The 23386-nt window shown below is 38.3% G+C and overlaps 1 protein-coding gene across 4 annotated transcripts in view; it reads left to right on the plus strand.

Annotated features, from left to right (window-relative positions):
- The window catches only part of SUPT3H (SPT3 homolog, SAGA and STAGA complex component), a 493592-nt gene that overhangs the window by 390424 nt on the left and 79782 nt on the right, over nt 1-23386 (plus strand). For all 4 annotated transcript variants that reach the window (XM_008262999.4, XM_008262998.4, XM_070074041.1 and 1 more), the window contains 3 exons: nt 1736-1811; nt 10647-10759; nt 11524-11631. In XM_008262999.4, coding sequence (XP_008261221.1) covers nt 1736-1811; nt 10647-10759; nt 11524-11631 — 297 coding nt within the window. The remainder of the gene's footprint in view (nt 1-1735; nt 1812-10646; nt 10760-11523; nt 11632-23386) is intronic.

Raw genomic sequence — 23386 nt, forward strand, 5'->3', positions numbered from 1 at the left:
TATGTGTATGTATATGTATATACACACATGCACACACACACAGTTATAAACTACTTCCAAGTGCATAAAATGCTATGCAGTGTTTGTCAGGAAACATGATATTCCTTATACATGTACAAAAGGATACATATGCAGACACATATAAAATATTTATAATTTAATGGTATTATTACTTCATAGAATATCTACTTATATTTTTACAAGAAGGATTCTTGAACTTAGAAGGTTCATAAGCAAGAGAAATCTCAGTTTCTGTCTTTATATATGTATTTGTGGAGGGGGTGGAAAAGAATGGAAGAAGAGACAGAGGGAGGGAAACAGAAAAGGGAGAAGAAAGATAAGGAAGGCAAAATAATCAGAGATCTTGGAAAGAGCCACAGTACTTAGTAATCTCTACCCTAACGCCCACTGCCCCAGCTACCTTTCTTGGTTGAGTGCACAGTTCCATCTACTGCCATATCATTGGAACTGATCACTCACATCAACAAAAAGGAAAAAAAAAGAATAATTTCAATTTTAAAAATAAAAAAGGGCTGGCACTGTGGTGTATCGGGTAAAGCCACCACCCCCCACCCCATGCCAATGTCCCATATGGGCAACAGTTGAAGTCCCAGCTGATCTACCTCCAGTCCAGCTCCCTGCTAATGCGCTGGAAAAGTAGTAGCAGACCAACCAAGCGCTTGGGCCGTGTGCCCACATGGGAGACTCCTGATTGTCTTCAGTCTGGCCCAGCCTTTGTGGCCTTCTGGGGAGTGAACCAGCAGAAGGAAGATCTCTCTGTCTTTCCTTCTCTCTCTGTAACTTTGCCTTTCAAGTAAATAAAATCAATCTTTAAAAAAAATAATACAGAAACATCCACAAACTTTAGAACAAGAACAAGTGGTACTTATGTGCTATAACAACTGTGATAAAGATAACTTGCTAAAAATCCTTCCAAAGCAGAAAAGTTAAAATCTCTGGGAATTTTTTTAATGTCCAGAAACTCATTCCAAGAAGTACCAGCCTGTCTCTTTTCAAAAAGCTTCCCTTACCAGACAAGCGGAAGAGGTCATATACTTTCCCACCAAAGTATGGGTGAATTATAATTATCCTACCTCTTGTGGGACAGTGAAGCAGCAAACATCTGCTCTACTGAATCCAGAAACCCGCGGACGAAACTCTACCAAACTGTGAATCATACCTGGACTCAGATGAAAGGATCTGTGTTGTGTTTACCTTTTTCTTCTATTTTCTTTGCAATTTGAAATACGGATTTGTTAACTCTGGCTCTGTGTTCCAAAGGGCAATCTATGGATTTCATTCGCTGACTCCTGTTTTAGCATTGGAAAATCATAGCATTAAAGCAGATAGACAATAATAGTTAATAACAATTTTTCTGTTTGGTTAATTATCCTTTCATAATTCTGTTTTTTAAAGGATCATACAAATGAGACCATTTAGGAGTGCAGTGTCTAAGAAGTGAGGTCTTTTAGTTTCAGTAACAGAGGAACAGAAAATCATATTTTAAACTTTCTTCTTGGGAGAGACAAGCTCCAGAGCTACCGTTACAACAGTCTTATGTGTTACAGAACATATGGCAGTGCTAAATGGTTCTCCCATGGCAAGGGAAGGAAAACAGTATTTCAATTCTGAGTTTTGGTTATGAAAACATATTTAAGAACCTACTTACTTAAATGTACTTTACTTTAAGATTGTACTTTAAAACTTGTGTGTCTTTGTGTTTTTTGTCTATTAGAGAGCAGAAAGACAAACTCGAATTATGGATTCAGCTCAATATGCAGAATTCTGTGAAAGTCGGCATTTAAGTTTCTGTAAGTAAACACTTAATTTCGCTTAATTATATGTATAAGACATTGTGTGTTACAGATGTTATGAAGTATGACACATTCCCTGTTTCTTAGAAATTGGTGGATTTAATATATGCATAGTTACAACTGTTACAGAAACAACTCCTTCATTGTGGAGGAGCCCATAAAAGATTTACACACTCAAATGTTTTGCGATTAATAGTATTAAGTGGTTTTAAAGGCTGCTAGTAATACACAGAAAGCCATGTTAATTATTCATATCACTTTTAGTCATAATTTTTCTTACTGTTCTCTTTTTAATTTCTTCTCCAGTTTCTTAGGCATATTTGCTCTGGTATTGCTGATTGTACCTGGCCCATAATGGACCCTGGTAGTACAGTCATGGCATTTAAAAGCCCCAATACTAATTATACATAGCAAACCTTCCCTTTATGCCTACTCACATTACCACAGAGACATATCAATATTCTCTTCTATTTTGTCTTCCACCCCCTGCAGTGACAGGCGTTGAACAGTGGCCAAATTCATTAGTCCATGCTGTCATAGCACTAATGAGCTGGTGGTCAAACTAGTGCTCGCCCATCGCTGCACACTCTTAATAAAGGATATGAACAGTCGTGGTAGCAGGCTGGATTGTACGGCCAAACATCCCGAGAGCAGTGGCTCAGTGATGATTAATGCTCTCGGGGTAAAGGTCAAAGAGAAAGTGTGATGAGAAGTCCAGTTAAAAATATGACCAAGTAGCACATGACCCTGGTCTGAGGGATTATAGAAACAATGATGTCTTTAAATGAAAAGCTATTATGTGGTCACAATAACAACGCACTTGATTTGGAAAAAGAAAATGAGAGCTTCATTTATAGATCATAAAGTGCAAATAAATGACACATTGCAAATAGTGCCCCGTGTAAATGTCAGTAAAATATAGGAAAACATGTTTGGGAAGATTTTTTTTTCTAACTAAATATACTTTCAAATCTGACTAACAATTTGGCATCATACATCTGTGAAGCATTAAGTAAATGACACTTCAGATCCTGGCAATTTCAGCAAATGAGAGGTTTTTGTATTATAATTCTTAGGTTTAAAAATGGCATTCAAGTCTTTTATAAGTATAAATCTCCAGTTTATAAAGTAACATTTAGTACAATTGAACTATTTTTTAAAATCATATTCAAAATTTATTTCATTTAAAGGAACAGAAGTGCTATTTCACACCAAAACTAATAGTCTTAAATTCTCCTAATATGCCTTTTGTTTGAAAATCAGGTTCTTAGCGACTTCACTTTTTGTTTTCAATTCAGTAATAAAATGTAGCAGATTAAAAATTAATATTTTCCTTTTCTGTCTAAAATAATTACAGTATAAGCATTTTATTGTACTTAATTTTCCTTTCCTGGGAGAAATTTTGTCATTTACCAATATTTGTTTATGTGGTTCCCATAGGCACTTCATTATGAAACCTAATGATCATTGACAAGAAAAATAAAAAAGTGTGAAGTTAATTAGCCTTAAATGTTCAAGTGAAACCATTATGTGAATTGTTTTAAGTTTGATACAAACTGTAAACCAAGGTAATGTCAGAGAGCTGGTCATTCTAGGAACTTCAGGCCATGTTAAGGACTGTTTAAATTGTTAGTCAATTTCCAGATTGTCCTTTCTCCTGATATATTGGGAAAGAAGAGCAAAGGGTAAGGAACTTATTAATTCCATGATTCCTCTACCTTTTGATGAAAAGAAACCATAATAATTAGGGGTATCTGTGTCTTTTGCTGGAGCCAGCGATACCTAGAAGGACAATCTCTGAAGTGATCCTTCCCTTGGTGACAAGGAACAGTTAGCTCAGAGAATCTCGCTGTTGCAATAGCAGTAACTCGAATGGTTTATGGGACCTGTACACATCTTTTTGATGCATAGAATTTGGGCCTTATGTTTTAATACAGAAGTATCTTTTTTCATTCATGCATACATTTTTTAAAGATGTATTTTATTTATTTTAAAGGCTGAGTTAGAGAGAGGGAGACAGAGAGAGAGAGAAATTTTCCATCCACTGTTTCACTCCGCAAATGGCCGCACTGGCCAGGGCTGGGCCAGATGGAAGCCAGGAGCCAGGAGCTTTCTCCAGGTCTCCTACATGGGTGCAGGGACCCAAGCACTTGGGTTTTTTTTGTTGTTGTTGTTGTTTTGTTTTGTTTTGTGCTGTTTTTTTTTTTTTTTTTTTTTTTTGACAGAGTGGATAGTGAGAGAGAGAGACAGAGAGAAAGGTCTTCCTTTTGCTGTTGGTTCACCCTCCAATGGCCGCCGTGGCCAGCGCTGTGGCCAGCGAACCGCGCTGATCCAGAGGCAGGAGCCAGGTGTTTTTCTTGGTCTCCCATGGGGTGCAGGGCCCAAGCACTTGGGCCATCCTCCACAGCACTCCCTGGCCACAGCAGAGAGCTGGCCTGGAAGAGGGGCAACCAGGACAGAATCTGGCGCCCCAACCGGGACTAGAACCTGGTGTGCTGGTGCTGCTAGGTGGAGGATTAGCCTATTGAGCCGTGGCACTGGCCAGCACTTTGGTCATATTCTGCTGTCCTAGCCACATTAGCAGGGAGCTGGATCAGAAGTGGAGCAGCCAGGACCCAAACCAGCACCCATATGAGACGTCACTGCAGGCAGTGGTTTAACCCAGTGTGCCACTACACTGTCCCCCTCATTCATTTCTTATAGAAATATTTTATGTTGGTAATGCCAGGCAGTATTCTGAGTGCTGGGGATACAATAGTGAAAAGCATTCTTAGCGCTTACATTCTAGTGAGGAAGCTCCCAATTCTATTGATTATATGGATATATCAGTGAATTATGTTTTTTTTTCCTCCTCCTTGGGAACTCCTTCTCCCCCTTCCCCAAAGAAACCTTTTATTTAAGGAGTACAAATTTCATAAGTACAACTTTAGGAATATAGTGATTCTTCCCCCTGTACCTTCCCTCCCATCTTTCCTCCTCCTCCTTCTCCCATTCCCAGTCCCATTCTCCATTAAGATTCATTTTCAATTACCTTTATACACAGAAGACCAACTCTATACTATGTAAAGATTTTAACAATTTGCCCACACATGCACACACACATACACACACACACACACACACACAAAAAAAAAAACAGAACAAGTTTTATAGTTAATTCTCGTAATATAACCCATTGAGGACAGAGGACATTTTGATGATATTGATTCTTCCAATCCATAAACATGGTAGATGTTTCCATTTTTTTGTATCTTCTTTTATTTCTTTCTTTAACGTTTTGTAATTCTCATCATAAAGTTCTTTGATATACTTGGTTAAATTTATTCCAAAGTGATTTGATTTTTTTTGTAGCTATTGTGAATGGGATTGATCTCAGAAGTTCTTTCCCAGTCGTGGCATTGTCTGTGTATACAAGGCTGTTGATTTTTGTGTATTGACTCTATATCCCGATACTTTACCAAACTCTTCTATGAGTTCCAGTGGTCTCTTAGTGGAGTCTTTTGGATCCACAATTTATAGAATCATGTCACCTGCAAATAGGGATAGTTTGACTTCCTCTTTCCCAATTTGTATCCCTTTGATTTATTTTTCTTGCCTAATGGCTCTGGCTAAAACTTACAGGACTGTATTGAATAGCAATGATGAGAGTGGGCATCCTTGTCTGCTACTGGATCTCAGTGGAAATGCTTCCAACTTTGCCCCATTCAATAGGACACTGGCCGTGGGTTTGTCATAAATTACCTTGATTGTGCTAAGGAATGTTCCTTCTATACCCAGTTTGTTTAGCATGTTGATCATGTAAGGTTATTGTATTTTATAAAATGCTTTCTTTGTATCTGTTGAGATAACCATATGTTTTTTGTTCTTCAGTTTATTAATGTGATGTACCATACTGATTGATTTGTGAATGATGAACCATTCCCTGCATACCGGGATAAAATCCCACTTGGTCTGGGTGAATGATCTTTCTGATGTGTTGTTGGATTCATAGGCTAGAATTTTGTTGAGGATTTTTGCATCTGTGTTAATTAGGGAAATTAATTTGTAGTTCTCTTTCTCTGTTGCATCTTTTCCGGATTTAGGAATTAAGGCGATGCTGGCTTCATAGAAAGAATTTGGAAGGATTCCCTCCCTTTCAGTTGTTTTGAATAACTTTGAGAAGAAGTGGAGTTAGTTCTTTAAAAGTTTGGTAGAATTCAGCAGTGAGGTCCTGGGCTTTTCTTTGTTGGGAGAGTCTTTATTATTGATTCAATTTCTGTCTTGGTAATGGGTTTGTTTAGGTTTTCTAAGTCTTCATGGCTCAATTTAGGTAGGTTGTATGTGTCCAAGAATCTATTCATTTATTCTAGGTTTCCCAGTTTGTTAGCACACAGCTCTTTGTAGTAATTTCTGATAATTCTTTTTATTTCTGTGGTGTCTGTTATTACATTTCCTTTTTCATCTCTAATTTTATTGATTTGGGTCCTCTCCTTTTTTTGGTTAGTCGAGCCAATGATATGTCAATTTTTTTTTTTCAAAAACAAGTTCTTCATTTTGCTGATATTTTGTATTTTTTGTTTCAATTTTGTTGATTTCTTCTCCAATTTTAATTATTTCTTTTCTCCTACTAGTTTTGGATTTGGTTTGCTGTTGTTTTTCTAGATCCTTGAGATGCACTGATAGCTCATTTATTTGGTGCCTTTCCAGTTGCTATAAACTTTCCTCTTAACACTGCTTTTGCTATATCCCATAAGTTTTGATATGTTATATTGTCATCTTCATTTGTTTCCAGAAATGTTTAGATTTCTCTTTTGATTTCTATGACCCACTGTTCATTCAAGAGCATGTTGTTCAGTCTCCATGTGCTTGCATATGTTCTATAGATTTCTGAGTTGCTGATTTCCAACTTCATTGCATTGTGGTCTGAGAAGATGCATGGTATGATTTTGATTTTTTTGAATTTGCTGAGTCTTGCTTTATGGCCTAGCAGTGGGTCAATCCTAGTGTAAGTCCCATGTACTGGTGAGCAGAATGTGTATTCTGCAACTATTGGATGAAAAGTTCTGTAGATATCTGTTAGGTCCATTTGGTCTAAAGTGTCGATTAACTCTGATGTTTCTTTGCTGATTTTCTGTCTGGTTGATCTGTCCATTGCTGAAAGTGGGGTATTGAAGTCCCCTATTACTATTGTATTTGAATCTATGTCTTCCTTTAGATCCCTTAACATTTCTTTTAAATAGCCAGGTGCCTTGTAATTAGGTGCATATACATTTATAATATTTACATCTTCCTGTTGAATTGATCACCTAATCGTTATATAGTGCCCTTCTTTGTCCCTTTTACCAGTTTTTTTGTTAAAGTCTTTTTGGTGTGATATTAGACTGGCTACGCCAGATCTTTTTTGGTTTCTGTTAGCATGGAATATCTTTTTCCATACTTTCACTTTAAATCTGCATACATCTTTGTTGGTGAGATGTGTTTCTTAAATATTCCCAATTTTTTCTAGTTTTCTAATTTTTTGTTGTGCTTGGTCTGACTGTTTAATTTCATGTGCTTTATCTTCTAATTCAGATATTCTTTCTTCTGCTTCATCAATTATGTTGTTAGGGCTTTCCAGTGCATTTTTAATTTGTTCTATTGAATTCTTCATATCCAAGATTTCATTTTGATTTCCCTTTAAGATCTGAATTCCATGGGTGAAATTTTCTTTCATGTCATGTACAGATTTCATTATCTTGTGCTTTTGCTTCTGATTACTTCTAAGTAATTCTATGATCAATTTTTTTGAATTCCATTTCTTGCATTTCTTCCACCTCATCATCTTTACAACCTAATATTGAAGTGTTGTATTCTTTTGTGGGCATGATATTGTCTTCCTTATTCTTGTTTCTTGAATTAGTGCATTTGTTATTTGGCATTTGTAGAATAACTCATTGGTTTCTTTGTTTTTTCACTGCAGCAGTTTTTATCTTTATACCATGCCTCTGTAGATTAATGGAGTGTCTGCTTTCAGTGAATACCTAGAGGTATGTGGTGGGTATGGCCAGGAGCTCTGTTCAGTTCTCCAGGGTGAAGGGTGTGTGTGAGGTGACACACCCAGGTTTGGTGTGGTAAATCTCGTATTTTTTTTTTAATCAAAGGGGAGGTTTGTTCTTGTCTGTTGTCATAGATTCAGCTGAGCTTCTTTCCTCAAAGGAGACCAGTGCCTGGGTGCTAGCCCCAGTGGGTATATTATTCGTCTGCTCTGCCATAAGGACCACACAATGGATCTGTGATGTCCTCAGTGTAAGCTCAGGTTCCCAAGCAATGTCCCTCACCAGGAAAGCAGGGAGCCCTGAGAGCATGGAGCCTCCCACAGTGATTTCCCAAAGACCCAGTCATACCCTGAGTCCTCCCATGAAACCTCAGTGTTTTCACAGTCAGCACACAAACCCCCCAGTCACAAGCACCCAGCCCCCTGTCTGTTCTCCCCACCAGATTCAGGAGTCTCTGCTTGGTTGGTTGCTGGGCGTGGACACAAGCTGGTTCATCTGTTACATATGTCCAAAATGGTGCCTTCTGTCTATCAGCTTGTTACAGGACTCGATTGCAGAGTGGTTGCGGGGAGAGAAATGTGCTCACCCTTTGTTTTTCCTCCTCTAGTTTGGCAGGTACACTATCTCTCATGGGCCTCCAAGCTGGATTCCCTCTAGGTTCTTCCTGCAACTTTTTCACTAGTGGTTTGGGCTGCTGCAGTCTGGTCTCACTCACTCTCCAACGCTGATGTAGAGGCTCTCAGCTGCTGGTGTCCTGAGTTATGCATGTCCACACCCTCTGTGTAGGTCCACTGTGTCTCTCTAATTTGCATAGTTTCTTCTGCTGTTTTCTCCCTCACTCTTCCCTGAGACTGTGCTCTTTTCACTTTTTTTAAATGATCTTCTTCTAGAGTAGAATAGTAAGCTCACTCCTTTCTCCTCCATCTTAATCCAATCCCCCTGAGTGAATTCTAATAATGATTTTTCCTTACTTTAAAATGCATTGTTTAGAGCATAGTCACAAAATCGCAGTTCTTTGTTCCTAGTGATCTGTCAGAGGTTAAAGTGAATCAAGCACATTGTATTGATCTTGCCAAATTGCTGCCTGTGTACTTCAACTTCAGAGGTATTTCACAGATGTTAAACAAGTGTTTGTGAGCTATTGCAGCTTTCTAGTAAGATGGAATGTTGCTTGCCAGAGAGTATTTGGAAGACTGGTTACTTTAGGGAGGTAGCTTTAAGGGGAATTATCATAATTCTGCCACATTTGACAGTTTTGGAGATGTACTTTGATAGCAGGACTTAATGTCTTCTGTGATTTATATACAAGGAAACTCTTCTGTGTGTGGAATCCATGAAGATTCTACCTACAAGGATCAAAATGTCATGCTTTGAGTTGCTGTTACATATTTTATAGACCTGTGGGGCCAGATTAATCAAAAGAATAATCAGTGGATTTTTTAAAAGAGATTATTTTTTAGATTTGATAAAACCTTCACTAGTAATTTTTTCCATCTAAGTTTTATTAGTTAAATTAGTAATGTGTAATGAAGACTCTGCTTAGCACTGTAGCAATTTAGAGATATTTAACTGAAGATTCCATATGTGCATGTTTACATATATGCCTGGGGCTGTTAGGTACACAGAGAAGCATGAGGCCTGGTCTTCTCCCCCAAAGAACTTACAATATGGCTGACAAGGATATGTAATGATATCAGTAAATGGATACCATGGAGAAGCAGCTTTTTTGGCCTCTGTGGTCAGGATTCATATGAATGACGAATGATCAGAAACCATTCCAAGGAAGGAAAGGAGCAAGAGTGAATACACAGAGGATTACAATCAAGGCCAGGTGGTGATTTAACATGGTAGTAATGTAAAGGTAATTTTGAAAGTCAGGCTTAAGAATTTCTTTTTTAGAAATGTGTTTGTTCATTCATTCGTTTGTTTGAAAGGCAAAGCAACAGAAAGGGAAACAGAGAGAGAGAGAGAGAGAGAGAGAGAGAGGGCTTCTATCTGCTGGTTCACTCCCCCAAACAGCTACTACATCCAGGGCTGGGTCAGGCCAAAACCAGGAGCCAGGAACTCCATCTGGGTCTGGGTCTCACATGTGGGCTGCAGGGGCTCAAGTCCTTAGGCTGCCTTTTGCTGCATTCCCAGGCACGATAGCAGAAAGCTAGTTGAATCTCCAACCCACACTGTTAAGTGAGATGCCGGTGTTGCAAGAGGTGACTGAACCTGCTGTGCAACAAGGCTGGCCCCAGAATGTGTGGGCATCTTTGTAATCAGGAATATACAACCGGATTTAGATTAGACAAGATATTAGTTTATTTAATGCAAAATTCACAACTTTGAGCCTGTTCTAGTAATAGATGCATTTTGAAGAGCATTAGGAATACAGTTTATGTGTGCTACTATCACAGGTTCTGCCTCACAGGATTTTCTTTTCACAAGAGTAGATTAAGTTAAATCAAGCAGGCAACTCTTCCGCCTGTCATTGTAACATATGCTGTGGCCAGTGCTACCTTGTCGTGAAGCAGTGTGAGAAGAGTTAAACATCAGGTGGTTTCATATACTATGTCATAAAGCACAGATCTGAAATAAAGCACAAGGAATTTCTTGAGCACAGCTATTTTTGTTGTTTTGTAACTGAGGTTAAAACTTAGATTTCTTGAGACTTGAATATTAAGATGTTATTAAAAGTTAAAAAATACTGCTTTAATTTATTTGTAATATGTCTTATTTTTTAATATTTTCGGCTTGATGATAGCAATATGCAGTATTAAACATTTTAAAAACATATTCCTAAAGTTTTTTTTTTTCTTTTTTCAATGGCTAGCCAAAAAAACTTCCAAATTTCGAGACTGGTTGGACTGCAGCAGTATGGAGATAAAACCCACTATTGTCGCTATGGAAATTTTAGCATATTTAGCATATGAAACTGTGGCACAGGTAAGAATTCTAAACTGCCTATCAGGCCACATGTGTCTGATGGATCTTTAGCTCTGTCTGTGATCAATTCTTTTACCCGCTGTGCTCTACCAGGAATGAACACAGCCATGAGTTGTCTTCCATGACAGGTATATCATTTTCTAAGTAATTTAGTTCTTTGCATCCTCAGTTCTGGTGGTTGTTAGGGTAAAACAGACTATTTCTTGTAACTTTACAATAAAGGGATGCCTGCATACTTTTTTCTTGACATTGAACTCTTAAGTTCACATCTGCCTCATTTAGATGTTATTTTTGAGATTTGAAAAATACCTTTCCAGGTATATGAGATCTCCCAAGTGCTTACCAAATCTGAGTCTACAATCACTGCCCTCTAACAGAGTTTTTGAAAGTGTGGTCTGTAGACCACAGCATCAGCATTTCCTTGGTTTTTGTTTAAAATGCGAATTCCTAGACTACACCCTTAGAACAGACCTAATGAATTAGAATCTCTGGGCTTAGAGCCCAGAAATCTGTATAAAGTGCTTCCCTGGTGATTTGCAAATGAATTTTGAAAACCACCCCTCTAGAAGATCAGAAAGTATCATTTGTATTCACAGGTAAGTCACTTCCTCAGTCAGTGACAGTATAGTCTCATGCCTATAATATAGTTTTAGGCAGACAGTATTATCGGTTATTTGAGATACATGAACTTAAGGTTTGCCTTTTCAGTGATATTCGTGATTATTTCCAGCTATGTGACTCTTTTCACTGCTCTGATCTTCTAGTTAGTGGACTTGGCTCTTCTCGTGAGACAGGACATGGTGACCAAGGCAGGGGACCCCTTCAGCCATGCCATGTCTGCAGCCTTCATTCAGTATCACAACTCTGCTGAGGTAAGTAGCAAATAGTTGGTCTTCAACACATCCGTGGGTCTTTCACATGTCTGGTATTTCATTTTTAGTTCTTAGAGAAGAATGGCCTTTAAAAAAATAAGATTTATTTAACTATTTGAAAGTCAGAGTTACAGAAAAACAAGAAGAGATAGAGAGAGAGGTCTTCCATCTACTGGTTCACTCCCAAATGGCTGCAATGGCTGGGGGTAGGCCAGGGCAAAGCCAGGAGCCTGGAACTTCTTCCTGTTCTCCCACATGGGTGCTGAGTCCACTGCTTTCCCAGGCACATTAGCAGGGAGCTGGATCAGCAGTGGAGCAGCCAGCACTCCAACCATTGCCCATATAGGATGCCGGCACTCAGATAGCAGCTTAACCCGCTACAGTGCCAGCCCCAAGAATGCCTTTAATGAAGAATTTAAATACATTCAACATCCAGATATTTTTGAGCACCTACTGTGAGCCAGGCCATGATCATCCACTAATACAACAGTTTTTTCTACCTTTTCTTCACTTCACTTCAGAAACGAGAGAGGGATGGTTATAGAAGACATGAGTTTTCCATGAGAGATAAAACAGCTCAGTTTAGTAATCGAATAATGCTGAAAAAAGTTATTTCTTCGTGCCTCAAAGATGAGGTATTATAATTCTTAGAATAATTCCTGATATTTATCAGTAATTTTCTGTCTCCCTTATTGATTCATTTCTAAACATAATTTAAAGAAGTCTTTTTGATCTGGTTAATGCTGCTGGAATCCTCAACTAGAAAGTCTTCTTGCCAATTTTAAGACTTTGTATAAAAACTGTGCACCACTTTTAGTATACAAAATATTTTCTGTAAGCAGCATGTGTCTAAAAACCAGAAACGTAATACAATATGTTGGATACATTTGCTAACAAAAACAGCAGTTTCATTTAATTCAATGTAATCATCGCAGAGAAGAGAGTAATGTTAAGCTAACATCCACATGTATAGCTGTGAAGCAAGTCAAGTCTGGTGAAATGTATATATTGACAATGGTTGAGTGCTGTTTTATATCTATATTTAATTACAAATATCTACTCCCTGTTAATATCTGCAGGTTAAGCTCAAATGGTCTCTAAGAAATAGTTGTAATCTTTTCTTAGGTTATAGACCCCTTTTGATAGTCTGATGAAAACTACAACCTTTTCTCTATAAACACATTTGCCAATTTTGTGTATCGTTTCAGGCTGTTCACCGATCCCTGTGGATCCCAGGGTTATTTAGAAACCATATTAAAATATATGCCTGCATAGCATACACGTATTCCAGACAAAAAGTCAATTTGGTATCTTTTTTTTTTTTTTTGACAGGCAGAGTGGACAGTGAGAGAGAGAGACAAAGAGAAAGGTCTTCCTTTGCCATTGGTTCACCCTCCAATGGCCGCCGCAGCCGGCGCACCACGCTGATCCGGTGGCAGGAGCCAGGTACTTATCCTGGTCTCCCATGGGGTGCAGGGCCCAAGCACTTGGGCCATCCTCCACTGCACTCCCTGGCCACAGCAGAGAGCTGGCCTGGAAGAGGGGCAACCGGGAGAGAATCCGGCGCCCCGACCGGGACTAGAACCCGGTGTGCTGGCGCCACAAGGCGGAGGATTAGCCTAGTGAGCTGTGGCACCGGCCCGATATCTTTTTATACCCCTTTAAAGAATCACATTGGCCTGAAGTCCAAGTAGGGATTAAAATGTTTATGCTCGGGGCTGGCACCATGGCTCACTAGGCTAATGCTCCGCCTGTGGTGCCAGCACCCCAGGTTCTAGTCCCGGTTGGGGTGCCAGATTCTGTCCTGGTTGCTCCTCTTCCAGTCCAGCTCTCTGCTGTGGCCCGGGAGTGCAGTGGAGGATGGCCCAAGTGCTTGGGCCCTGCATCCGCATGGATGACCAGGAGGAAGCACCTGGCTCCTGGCTTCGGATCAGCGCAGCGCAGGCTGTGGCACCCATCTTGGGGGTGAACCAATGGAAGGAAGACCTTTCTCTCTGTCTCACTGTGTAACTCTGTGAAATAAATTTTAAAAAAATGTTTATGCTCATTAAAAATCCATTTTCCCCCCTTTGGTAAAGATCGTACATCATTATCAGTCAACATACTTTAAAGTCCCTAAAGCTTACTTAGTTGATTAAACACTATTTGTTTTCTTTATGTTACAAACACAAATTGTCATGTCAAAGAACACCGTTTAAAATGTCTTTGATGCATGTTCGCTTTATGAATATGTGCATAAGTATGCTTTCCATTAACATCAGACAGATTTGTTGTAACATTTCTAATTGAGGAAATTTACTGTGAACATAACAAGCCTAGTTTTCCCTTAACATTCAAGTGATTGCTTGCCTGGCTAGGAAAACTTTTATTTCCCCCCCTTTCTTGGTTCTCCAGGGTGGCCAAGCTGCCCTGGGCACTCGCTCAGCAACCACAGCCGCTGTTCCCAGCTTACCCAGCAGTTGAGAAAATGTCCAGTGTGCTGGATTTCCTGGGCTCTCGGGGAGCTGGAGCATGAATGTCAGAGAGCGTCCTGACAAAATATGTTAGTACAAGCCTCATGCTCTTTCCTGGCCTGGCAGACGCCTCTTGTCCTCTGTGACTGGTGGTCAGAGTGAACATTCACGGAGACTGGAGGCCTTCCTCCCTGCCCTTTGCTACTTGACAAAACACAAAGAGAATGCCAGGGTAAGGAAGGGGTCATAGATCAACATTTCACATCAGCAGTTAGCTTCAAGGACCTGGACATCAAGGACTATGCCAAACTGGGTCCATAGAGGGACGCTAGAGACTGAAATGATCTGTGTTCAGAGAGACATAACAAACAAGCAAGCAATTCAAGATGGCTGAAACTAATTTTCAAATGAGTAAGACAGACAGACAGTGTAGAGGATTAGAAAAACAAAAACCAAGAAGACTTCTAGTGACAGTCACAGGTTTCAGAGAGAAGGTTGAGTGTTGAAGGGAAGCCAGCACTTTGGTGAGAAGGTGGAAGTGCAGAGATTACTCTCGGGCCTCAGACACACCACAAATACAATTATACAAGAAAAAAAATCCAATTAAAATAGTCAAGCAAAGCCTCCATTGAGAATGGGTAATAGGGAGTTAGAGAAGCAAGGCCCAGTTTGCATAGGGTATTAGACTGCTAGAGTTAAGGAACAGTTGAACATTTCTTGGGTGAAGCATGATTCATTCAAAAGAATGTGTTCAGAAGATCCAAATGGTGATGCTATGTATAGTAAATTGGAGTGAATGAGCCTGGAATCATGCCTCATAATAACTGGCTTCAGGAACTTGGGGTGTTTGACTATAGAAAAGCAGAGGCTCTAAAAATAGCAGTCTTCAAATATTTAAAGTACTTCCATGTGAAAGAAAGAACAGACATGCAGTCATGGCCAGAGAAACCAGATAGATATGAGAGCTGTTAGGAAGGAAGGGATTAGACACGAGAAAGGCTAGAGGAATCTCCAGTGACCCTAAGGCATTGGGTTTGGTTGAGTTACTGAGAAGATGCCGGTCACCATGGACACAAACAGTACCAGAAAACCATTGAGTTTGTAGAGAAAGTTGAGGGATTCCTTTTGAGACATGAATTTGAAAAGCTAGCAAAAATTCCAGGTGGAAGTGTCCATATCTCAACAGAAGTTTTCAAAGCTGTAAGTGAACAATTCTGAAGTTGTCTAAAATTATACACATTAGAAATTAACATTTAAATCCTTCAAGGGCAAGAAGGGAATATTATTTCTCTGGACTAGATAGGGTACATTGTGCATTTACCTTTGTTAGGTGTAAATAATATTGACTTCATAAAATGGTAAAGAAAATCTAATCTCAGTAGAAGACCATGTCTCTGTAGGCAGGGGTCTTGCCTGAAGTCCTGCCCGGACTCTGCTGAGAACATGCTTCCTCCTACACCAACAGCTCCATCTGCAGGGTCATAGTACTGGGAAAACCACGTTGAGATCCCTAGGGATGGGGAGATCAGGGCAAGACTCAGCTAGAACCAAACAAAGGAAAAGAAAAAAGATCAGTGATAATTAATTTTCTAATGGAGAATGGAGAAGATCTCATTTTGTTTTTTTAAGTGATATGAAAAATGTGTTTTTTTTTTTCTCACTGCTCATTTATTTTTAGAAGCAGTCCAGTAACATTCAACAATTCTTTTTTTTTGAAAGAGGAAAAGTTTATTGTCGGGTAGGGAAAGCCTGACGGGTTCAACAGTTCTTAATGACTTCTGCTCAAGCTTTCTTCTGGATAAAAAGGATGGTGATTTTTTTTTGTAAGATTGATTTTATTTGAAAGTCAGAGTTACACAAAGAGAGGAGAGAGAGAGGTCTTCCATCCGATGATTCACTCCCCAATTGGCCACAATAGCCGGAGCTGCGCTGATCCAAAACCAGGAGCCAGGAGCTTCTTCCAGGTCTCCCACATAGGTGCAGGGGCCCAAGAACTTGGTCCATCTTCTACTGCTTTCCCAGGCTATAGCAGAGAGCTGGATCGGAAGTGGAGCAGCTGGCTTTCAAACCATTGCCCATATGGGAGGCTGGCACTTCAGGCCAGGGTGTTAACCCGCTGCACCATAGCGCCAGCCCCAATGGTAATTTTTTTTTCTAATATTTTATTATAAAATTTTTCAAGCATGCAGAAGTTAAAAGAATTAGAGTGAACACCCTATAGAATCATCTGGATTTTATACTATCATTTTACTATATTAACTATAAATTTGCTATATTAAGAGTTATTACATCTGTCTATCTAATCATCCCTTTACCCCACCCTTCAGTTCTTTATTTGATACATTGCAGAGCAAGTTGTAGACACTAGTGCGTTTCATCCCCAAATACTTCATTATATGTAATTTATGGTATTTTAAGGTAAAATCGGTACATATGAACCACTTGACTGTTACGTGGACAGTGGGTTTTTAACAAATATATAAACGTCTTTCTCTCTAAAACTCTATCAAGATACAGAACAATATCATCTGCTCAGAAGCTTCATCCATGCCTCCTCCCAGGCGGTTTCTGCCACTGTCTCTGGAAAGGTGACCGCTGCGCTGGTTTGTTCCATCAGAGACTAGTTTTTTCTATTCTAGAACTTTATATGGAACGAATAGAGTATGTACTCTTTTCTGTGAATTCTCTTTTACTCAGAAGGTTCTTGAAATTTATTTTCAGTGTAATCCTTTTAAAAAAAAAAAAGATTAATTTTATTTATTTGAAAGGCAGAGTTACAGAGAGGCAGAGGCAGAGAGAGGTCTTCTATCTGCTGATTCACTCCGTAGGTGGCCACAACGGCCAGAGCTGAGCTGATCTGAAGCCAGGATCCAGGATCTTCTTCCAGGTCTCCCACATGGGTGCAGGGGCCCAAGCACTTTGGGCTTCTTCAGCTGCCTTTCCGGGCCATAGCAGAGAGCTGGATCGAAAGTGGAGCAGCTGGGACTCTAACTGGTGCCCATATGAGATATGAGATGCCGGTGCTGCAGACAGCGGCTTTATCGGCTACGCCACAACACCGGCCCCAGTATAATCTTTATTAATGAGCAATATCCCATGTGTGAATCTATTCATTTATTCATTCTCATATTGATGGGTATCTAAGCTTTTGAAACATTATGAATCAACCTACTGTGAATATTCTTGTAGAGGTCTTTAAGTAGAGGTGCTTTCATTTCTCTTAGGCAGACAGCTAGGAATGAGATTGCTGGCTGTGTCAGGCTTGGTTTTTAAAGAAATTGCAAAACATTTTTTCCAAAAAGGTTGTACCGTTTATACTTCTTCTGGCAATATTTGAGCTTCAGTTGCTCCACATCCTCATCAACATTTGGGTTTGTCATTGTGTTTGCTCTCAGCCATTCTCCTGCATATGTAGTGGTAACTCTTCGTAGTTGAGGGGCACTTCCCTCACTAAAGTGACCTTTTTCATGCACTGAACAGCCATTCACATATCTTCAAACCCTTTACCCAGAATTTTCTTGGGGGGGAGAGAGGCAGCTCTCTGTCAAAAATGTGTTTTTTGTCTCAGTTTGTGGTTAACCTATTCTTTATCATAACGATGTCTTTTTATAAGCATAAATTTTAAATTTTAATGAAGTGTAATTTATCTAATTTTTCCTTTTTTTATTGCCTTTCCAAACTTTGTCTGTGAAGTCTTTGGTTACTCCCATGTCATGATGATATTCTTTTGTGTTTTCTTCTAGAAACTTTGTAACTTTAATTTTTGTTCTGTTAATCTGGTCACATTAACTTTTGTGAATTATGTGAATTAAGGCCAAATTCAGCATTTTACATATGGATATCTAGTTTTTGCAACTATTTGTTCATAGGACTGTTTTTTTTTCCTCATTGGATTGCCTTGGTGGCTTTGTTGAAACCAAATGACCATAAACCAAATAGTACTTCAAAAAATGCTTGGAAAATGGAATTAAAAGATTAAGTTTAATTTGACGCAAGAAATGAAATCTGTGTGTAGTTTTTATTGTAATACGCAATTCCCATGACTTTTGAGGTACCCTTTTCTCTACATGAATTTATTTCTGGGATTTCAGTTGTATCTCATTGGTTTATTTGTCAGTTCCTTTGCCAGTATCTGTATGTGTGTTTTGGAATTGACTTTTAAGTTTCTGCCCCCAAAAAACCCAAAAACATTGTAGAATTTTTGAAAGTGATTGGATTGAATGTTTATATCAGTTTGGGATGTGAATGTTTTTATGATACCAGTTCATACAATCCATGAAAATGGAGTATCTCTCTCTACATTTATCTTTTTTTTAAAAAAAGTTATATATTAAATGGTAATTTTTTTTTTTTACTATCTGATACTGTATTTGAAAGCAGTTACAGAGAGGGAGGGATAGAGAGACAGAAAGAGATCTTCCATCTGCTGGTTCACTCCCCAGATGGCAGCAACGGCCAGAGCTGGGCCGATTCAGAGCCAGAAGCTTCTTCTGGGTCTCCCACGTGGATGCAGAAGGCAGAGGCCCAAGCACTTGGGCCATTTTCTCCTATTTTCCTAGGCCATAGCAGATAGTTGGATTAGAAATGGAGCAGCCAGGACTTGAACTGGCCCCCATAGGGTGCAGTCGGCAGCTTTACCTGCTATGCCATGGTGCCGGCCCCCTCTCTTTATTTATCTTTATGAAATCTCTTTTTTTCATTGTCCTATTCATTCTGAATCCTCCTTTTTTTTTTTTTTTCTAAATGATATAATCATTCCGGCCTTCTTGTGATTACTGTTTGTGTCATGTATGCTTTTCTATCCGTTTCCTTTTAATATAAAATTAAATACATTTAAAATGTATCTCTTATAGTCAGCAAAAAGTTGAGTCTTGTTCCTTTATCCTTTCTTTCTGTCAATATCTTTTAATTATAGTCTTTAGTTCTGGGACATTTAATGTATTTATTGACATGGTTCACTATGGATCCACCGCCTTCCTATTTGTTTTCTGCTTTTTCCCTCCATTTTTTGGTTTCTCTTCTCTTTCCTGTCTTCTTTTTAAGTAATTGTATACATTTTTAGCAACTCATTTTTTTTTTTTAATTTGACAGGTAGAGTTATAGACAGTGAGAGAGACAGAGAGAAAGGTCTTCCTTCCATTGGTTCACTCCCCAAATGGCCGCTACAGCTGGCGCTGCACCAATCCGAAGCCAGGAGCCAGGTGTTCCTCCTGGTCTCCCATGCGGGTATAGGGCCCAAGCACTTGGGCCATCCTCCACTGCACTCCTGGGCCACAGCAGAGAGCTGGACTGGAAGAGGAGCAATTGGGACAGAATCCGGCACCCATATGGGATGCCGGTACCTCAAGCGGAGGATTAACCAAGTGAACCACAGCCAGCAACTCATTTTAATATACCTACCAGTTTCTTTGGATATCTCTTTACATTCTTTTTTTCAGTGGCTATGCTAAGATTACAGTGTACATCCGTAAATTTTCAATATACTTGGAGTTGTACTCCTTCACTCCCATGAAGTGTTGACTCTTGTAGTTTTATAGGTTCATTGCCTCACTCCTGTCTTTCATGCTATAATTGTCTTAGTGTTACATCTTCATGTTATAGCTTTTAAATAATCATGTTCCAATAAAATTAAGAAAAATAGACTTTAGCATTTATCATTCACATTGTTTTTCATTTCTTTTTGACAGAATTTTTACTGGTATTATTTTCCTTTTGTGTTATGTTGAATTTTATTTAGCATTTGCAAGGTAAATCTTGGCTAATAATGATTTACATTAGTTTTCATATTTTTGAAAATGGCTGTACTTTTCCTTCATTCCTGGAAGATGCTTTCACAATATCTAGAATTCTAGGTTGACAATTTTATTTTTCAGCACCTTAATAACATTCCATTGTTTTCTGGCATCCACTGTTTTTAATCAGAAGTCTATAGGTGTATATCCTTATTTCCTCTGTGTAATGTTGTTTTCTCTGGATACTTTCAAAATTTTGTTTTTACTCTGGGTTCCTACAATTTGACCATGATATCCATCAATATGGTTTTACTTATATTTATCCTGCCTAAAGTTCACCTGGCATCCTGAATGGATCTACATCTTCAACCAATAGGGATTTTTAGCAGTTATTTCTTAGATATATTTTCTGCCTCATTGTCCATTTCCTCCACTTCTAAAACTTTGAGAACATTCCTTTGATTTCATAGGTACCTGAGGCTCATTTTAATTTCTCTTTTAATATTTTTTCTATTCTGCAGATAACATAAATACTATTAATCTTTTGTGTTTCAGACTTTTTATTGTGTCAGCCCCAGTCTGCTATCAAACAAACTCTGCCAGTTATTTATTTACTCATTCAGTACCTTATTTCTGATACTTTATTTTATACTCCTGGAATTTCTATTTGATTTTTTTATGGTTTCAATTTGCTGTTATTTATATTCTCATTTGTTATATTTTCTTTTATATTCCTAGGCAAACTTTAGTAGCTACTTTAAAAATCATTGTTTATTAAATTAAATATCTGAAATAGTTTTGGATTAATTAAGTATGGCTCACACTTTCTTGTATTATTGCATCTACTAATTTTGAATTATATCCTGGACATGATGAGTGATACATCATAGACTTTTTGGGGTTTTGTTATATTTCTATGGAGAAAGTACTAGTTGGTGATGATGGTACTATAGGTATATTGATATGTTAAACGGGGAATTTAGTTTTCTAGACTAACTTCTAAACTTCAAAGCCCACTTTAGTGGCAGTGGCTAGCATTTCTCTTTACTTCCTATAGTTTTAGCAGAGTTTCATGAATTTGGTACTATTTAGAAACAGCTGAGGGAGACCAGTAACAAGGTACTGGCAAAGTCTGTCTATTAAGGGTCCACTTCCTGGTTCGTATGCAGTCATCTTTCCACCTGAATCTTACATCGTGGAAGAGGTGAGGGGCCTCTATCAGACCACTATCATAAAGGCACTAACACCATTCATGAGGGCTTCATTCTCATGGCTTAATCACCTCCCAAAAGTCCCGTGTCCTAATCCATCACTTATGGAATCCAAAGATTCAGACCATACCAACCTCCTACTTCACTTTTCCCAAATCTTATTTGATTGCCATGCCAGAAATTCTGAAAGATTTTCTGTACTAAAACCCAAATTTATTTAGGAATGCAAAGGCAAAATATTGTATCTATCTGCCATGGAAAAAAAGAAATGAAAATTGAGTCCAATTGATAGAAGAAAGGAGTGAATTTAAGAGATGCCATGGAACACACAGGAAGGCCCTCCCACCCCACTTGATGTTGAACTTCTTGATGTGTCTCTTTCTGTATTTCCACTTGAGTTTCCTCTGGATTACCTACTTTAGATTACAAATCCAGGTGAACATTTGCATAGAATGCCTCAACTACCCCACAGATGTCTGTTATACCAACTGTGAGTATTAATCACATTCTTATTGTTGAGCAGATTAGACTCACAGAAGTCTTACCCTCATCTGGGGACCTGATATTCATACTTATTCTAATATATTTCAGCTGAAACAAAAGATTTGGAATGAGAGTTGAGAAAGCTTCCAAAGAAACCCTATGCACTTTTATATCAATGCCAAAGTTAGGGTTAAGATAACTTAATTTGTGTTATTGTGGGCACAGCAAGTATGCTATTTACAGTATTGTTGGAATAAAATTGAGAAAGATACCCTAGAGTAAATTTCTTTTCAGCCCATTTCAAATATTGTTAAAATAATAAAAATAAAATCCGTGTTTTTACATTTTAAGTCTTATTTCAAGTTCAGCTTGGGTAATTAGCAGATCTTTTTGTTTTGCAGGAATTTTTAAGTTATTATACTAGCTTAGAATAGGAAAAGCATGCTCATGGTATAAAAAATATATTTTAAAATCCCAGAAGGTAACAGTGAAGAGTGATGTCTCCCCTGACCGTGTCCTCTGGCTGCTCGTTCTCCCTCCTAGGATAAGCACTGCTCCTGACTTTCGGTGCATCTCTGTAGAGATATTCTGTGCTTAGAATGAGTGGATAATGTTTTGTGTTGTTTTATTTTATTTTAATTTTTAATTTTTTTGCATCAGTAGTTCTTTTGTTTTCATTATTAGAAACCCCATTACAATGTGGAAAAATGCATCCTTGTGACATCAACAACTTAAAGGTTTGAGGACAGAAGTGCTAAAAGACCACAGTTTTTGTGTATTTTTGAAAGTAAGTTGGTAGGGGCTGGCGTTGTGGTACAGTGGGTTAAGCCACTGCCTGTGACACTAGCAACCCTATTGGAGTGCCAATTTTTGTTTTGTTTTAAAATAGCTGTTACCATAAATCACTTCATTGGATAACCTCGCATTTTGTTTGCATAACATATCCTAGAAATAGCTCCATAGGTGTGTGTATGAAACTGCTGCACTTTTTAAGTGGATCTTCCAGTTTATATATCTCTGAATAGATACAATTTGTTTAACCAGCACCTCGTTGATGAACTAAATATTCAAGATAGATAGATAGATAGATGTAGATATATAGATATAAGTTTGCACCCGTGTAACATAGCTGTAGGATAAATTCTTCAGAGTCAAAATTTGCTTGGTCAAACAGGTTGTACTTTTTCATTTTGGTAAGACTTTGCCAAACTGTTACCCATAGAAGTTATTATCCAGGGACTTGTATTCCCTATAAAGAATTATGAGAGTAAAAATCATAGTATTATCAGAAAAATTATAGTGATTATAGTAATTATAAAAATTAAATAATGTTAACTATGAGACTAAAGATGAGTTTTGAATCATACTTTCAGTGCTCTGCAAGCTGGTTATTTTTCTCCCTTGAGTCTATAAGGTTGATGGCCTGGCATTTGATGCCTACTGTGCTTTAAACTAAATTAGCTCACTATTTCAGGAATGCAGAGGTTCCTTCTTTGCCCTTAATTTAAATAATAATGTTATTATTAGCTGATATTTATAAAGCACTGTTCTGACACATGTATCTCAACTCAATTTTCACAGCAATCATATGACAAATTACAATTGTTATTCCCAAATTGCAGATAAGGAAGCTGAGGCCCAGAGATGCTACATGGCTCGACAGAGCTAGTAACTGATCGGGCTTGGATCTAAACCCAAAATATTTGGGAAGCAGCTGAACCATGAACTGTAATGTCCCTGTTAAGCATTTTAGTTTTTTGAAAAACCATGTTACACTCAAATACATACAAGTCTGTCATTTTTTGAATTGGTATTCATACTCTCATTGCAAATAATCTTTCTCTTTCTAATGTCTTTTTTGTGCTTTCAAGCCTGC

This window comes from Oryctolagus cuniculus, chromosome 5, assembly GCF_964237555.1.
Source record: "Oryctolagus cuniculus chromosome 5, mOryCun1.1, whole genome shotgun sequence".
Lineage (NCBI taxonomy): Eukaryota > Metazoa > Chordata > Mammalia > Lagomorpha > Leporidae > Oryctolagus > Oryctolagus cuniculus.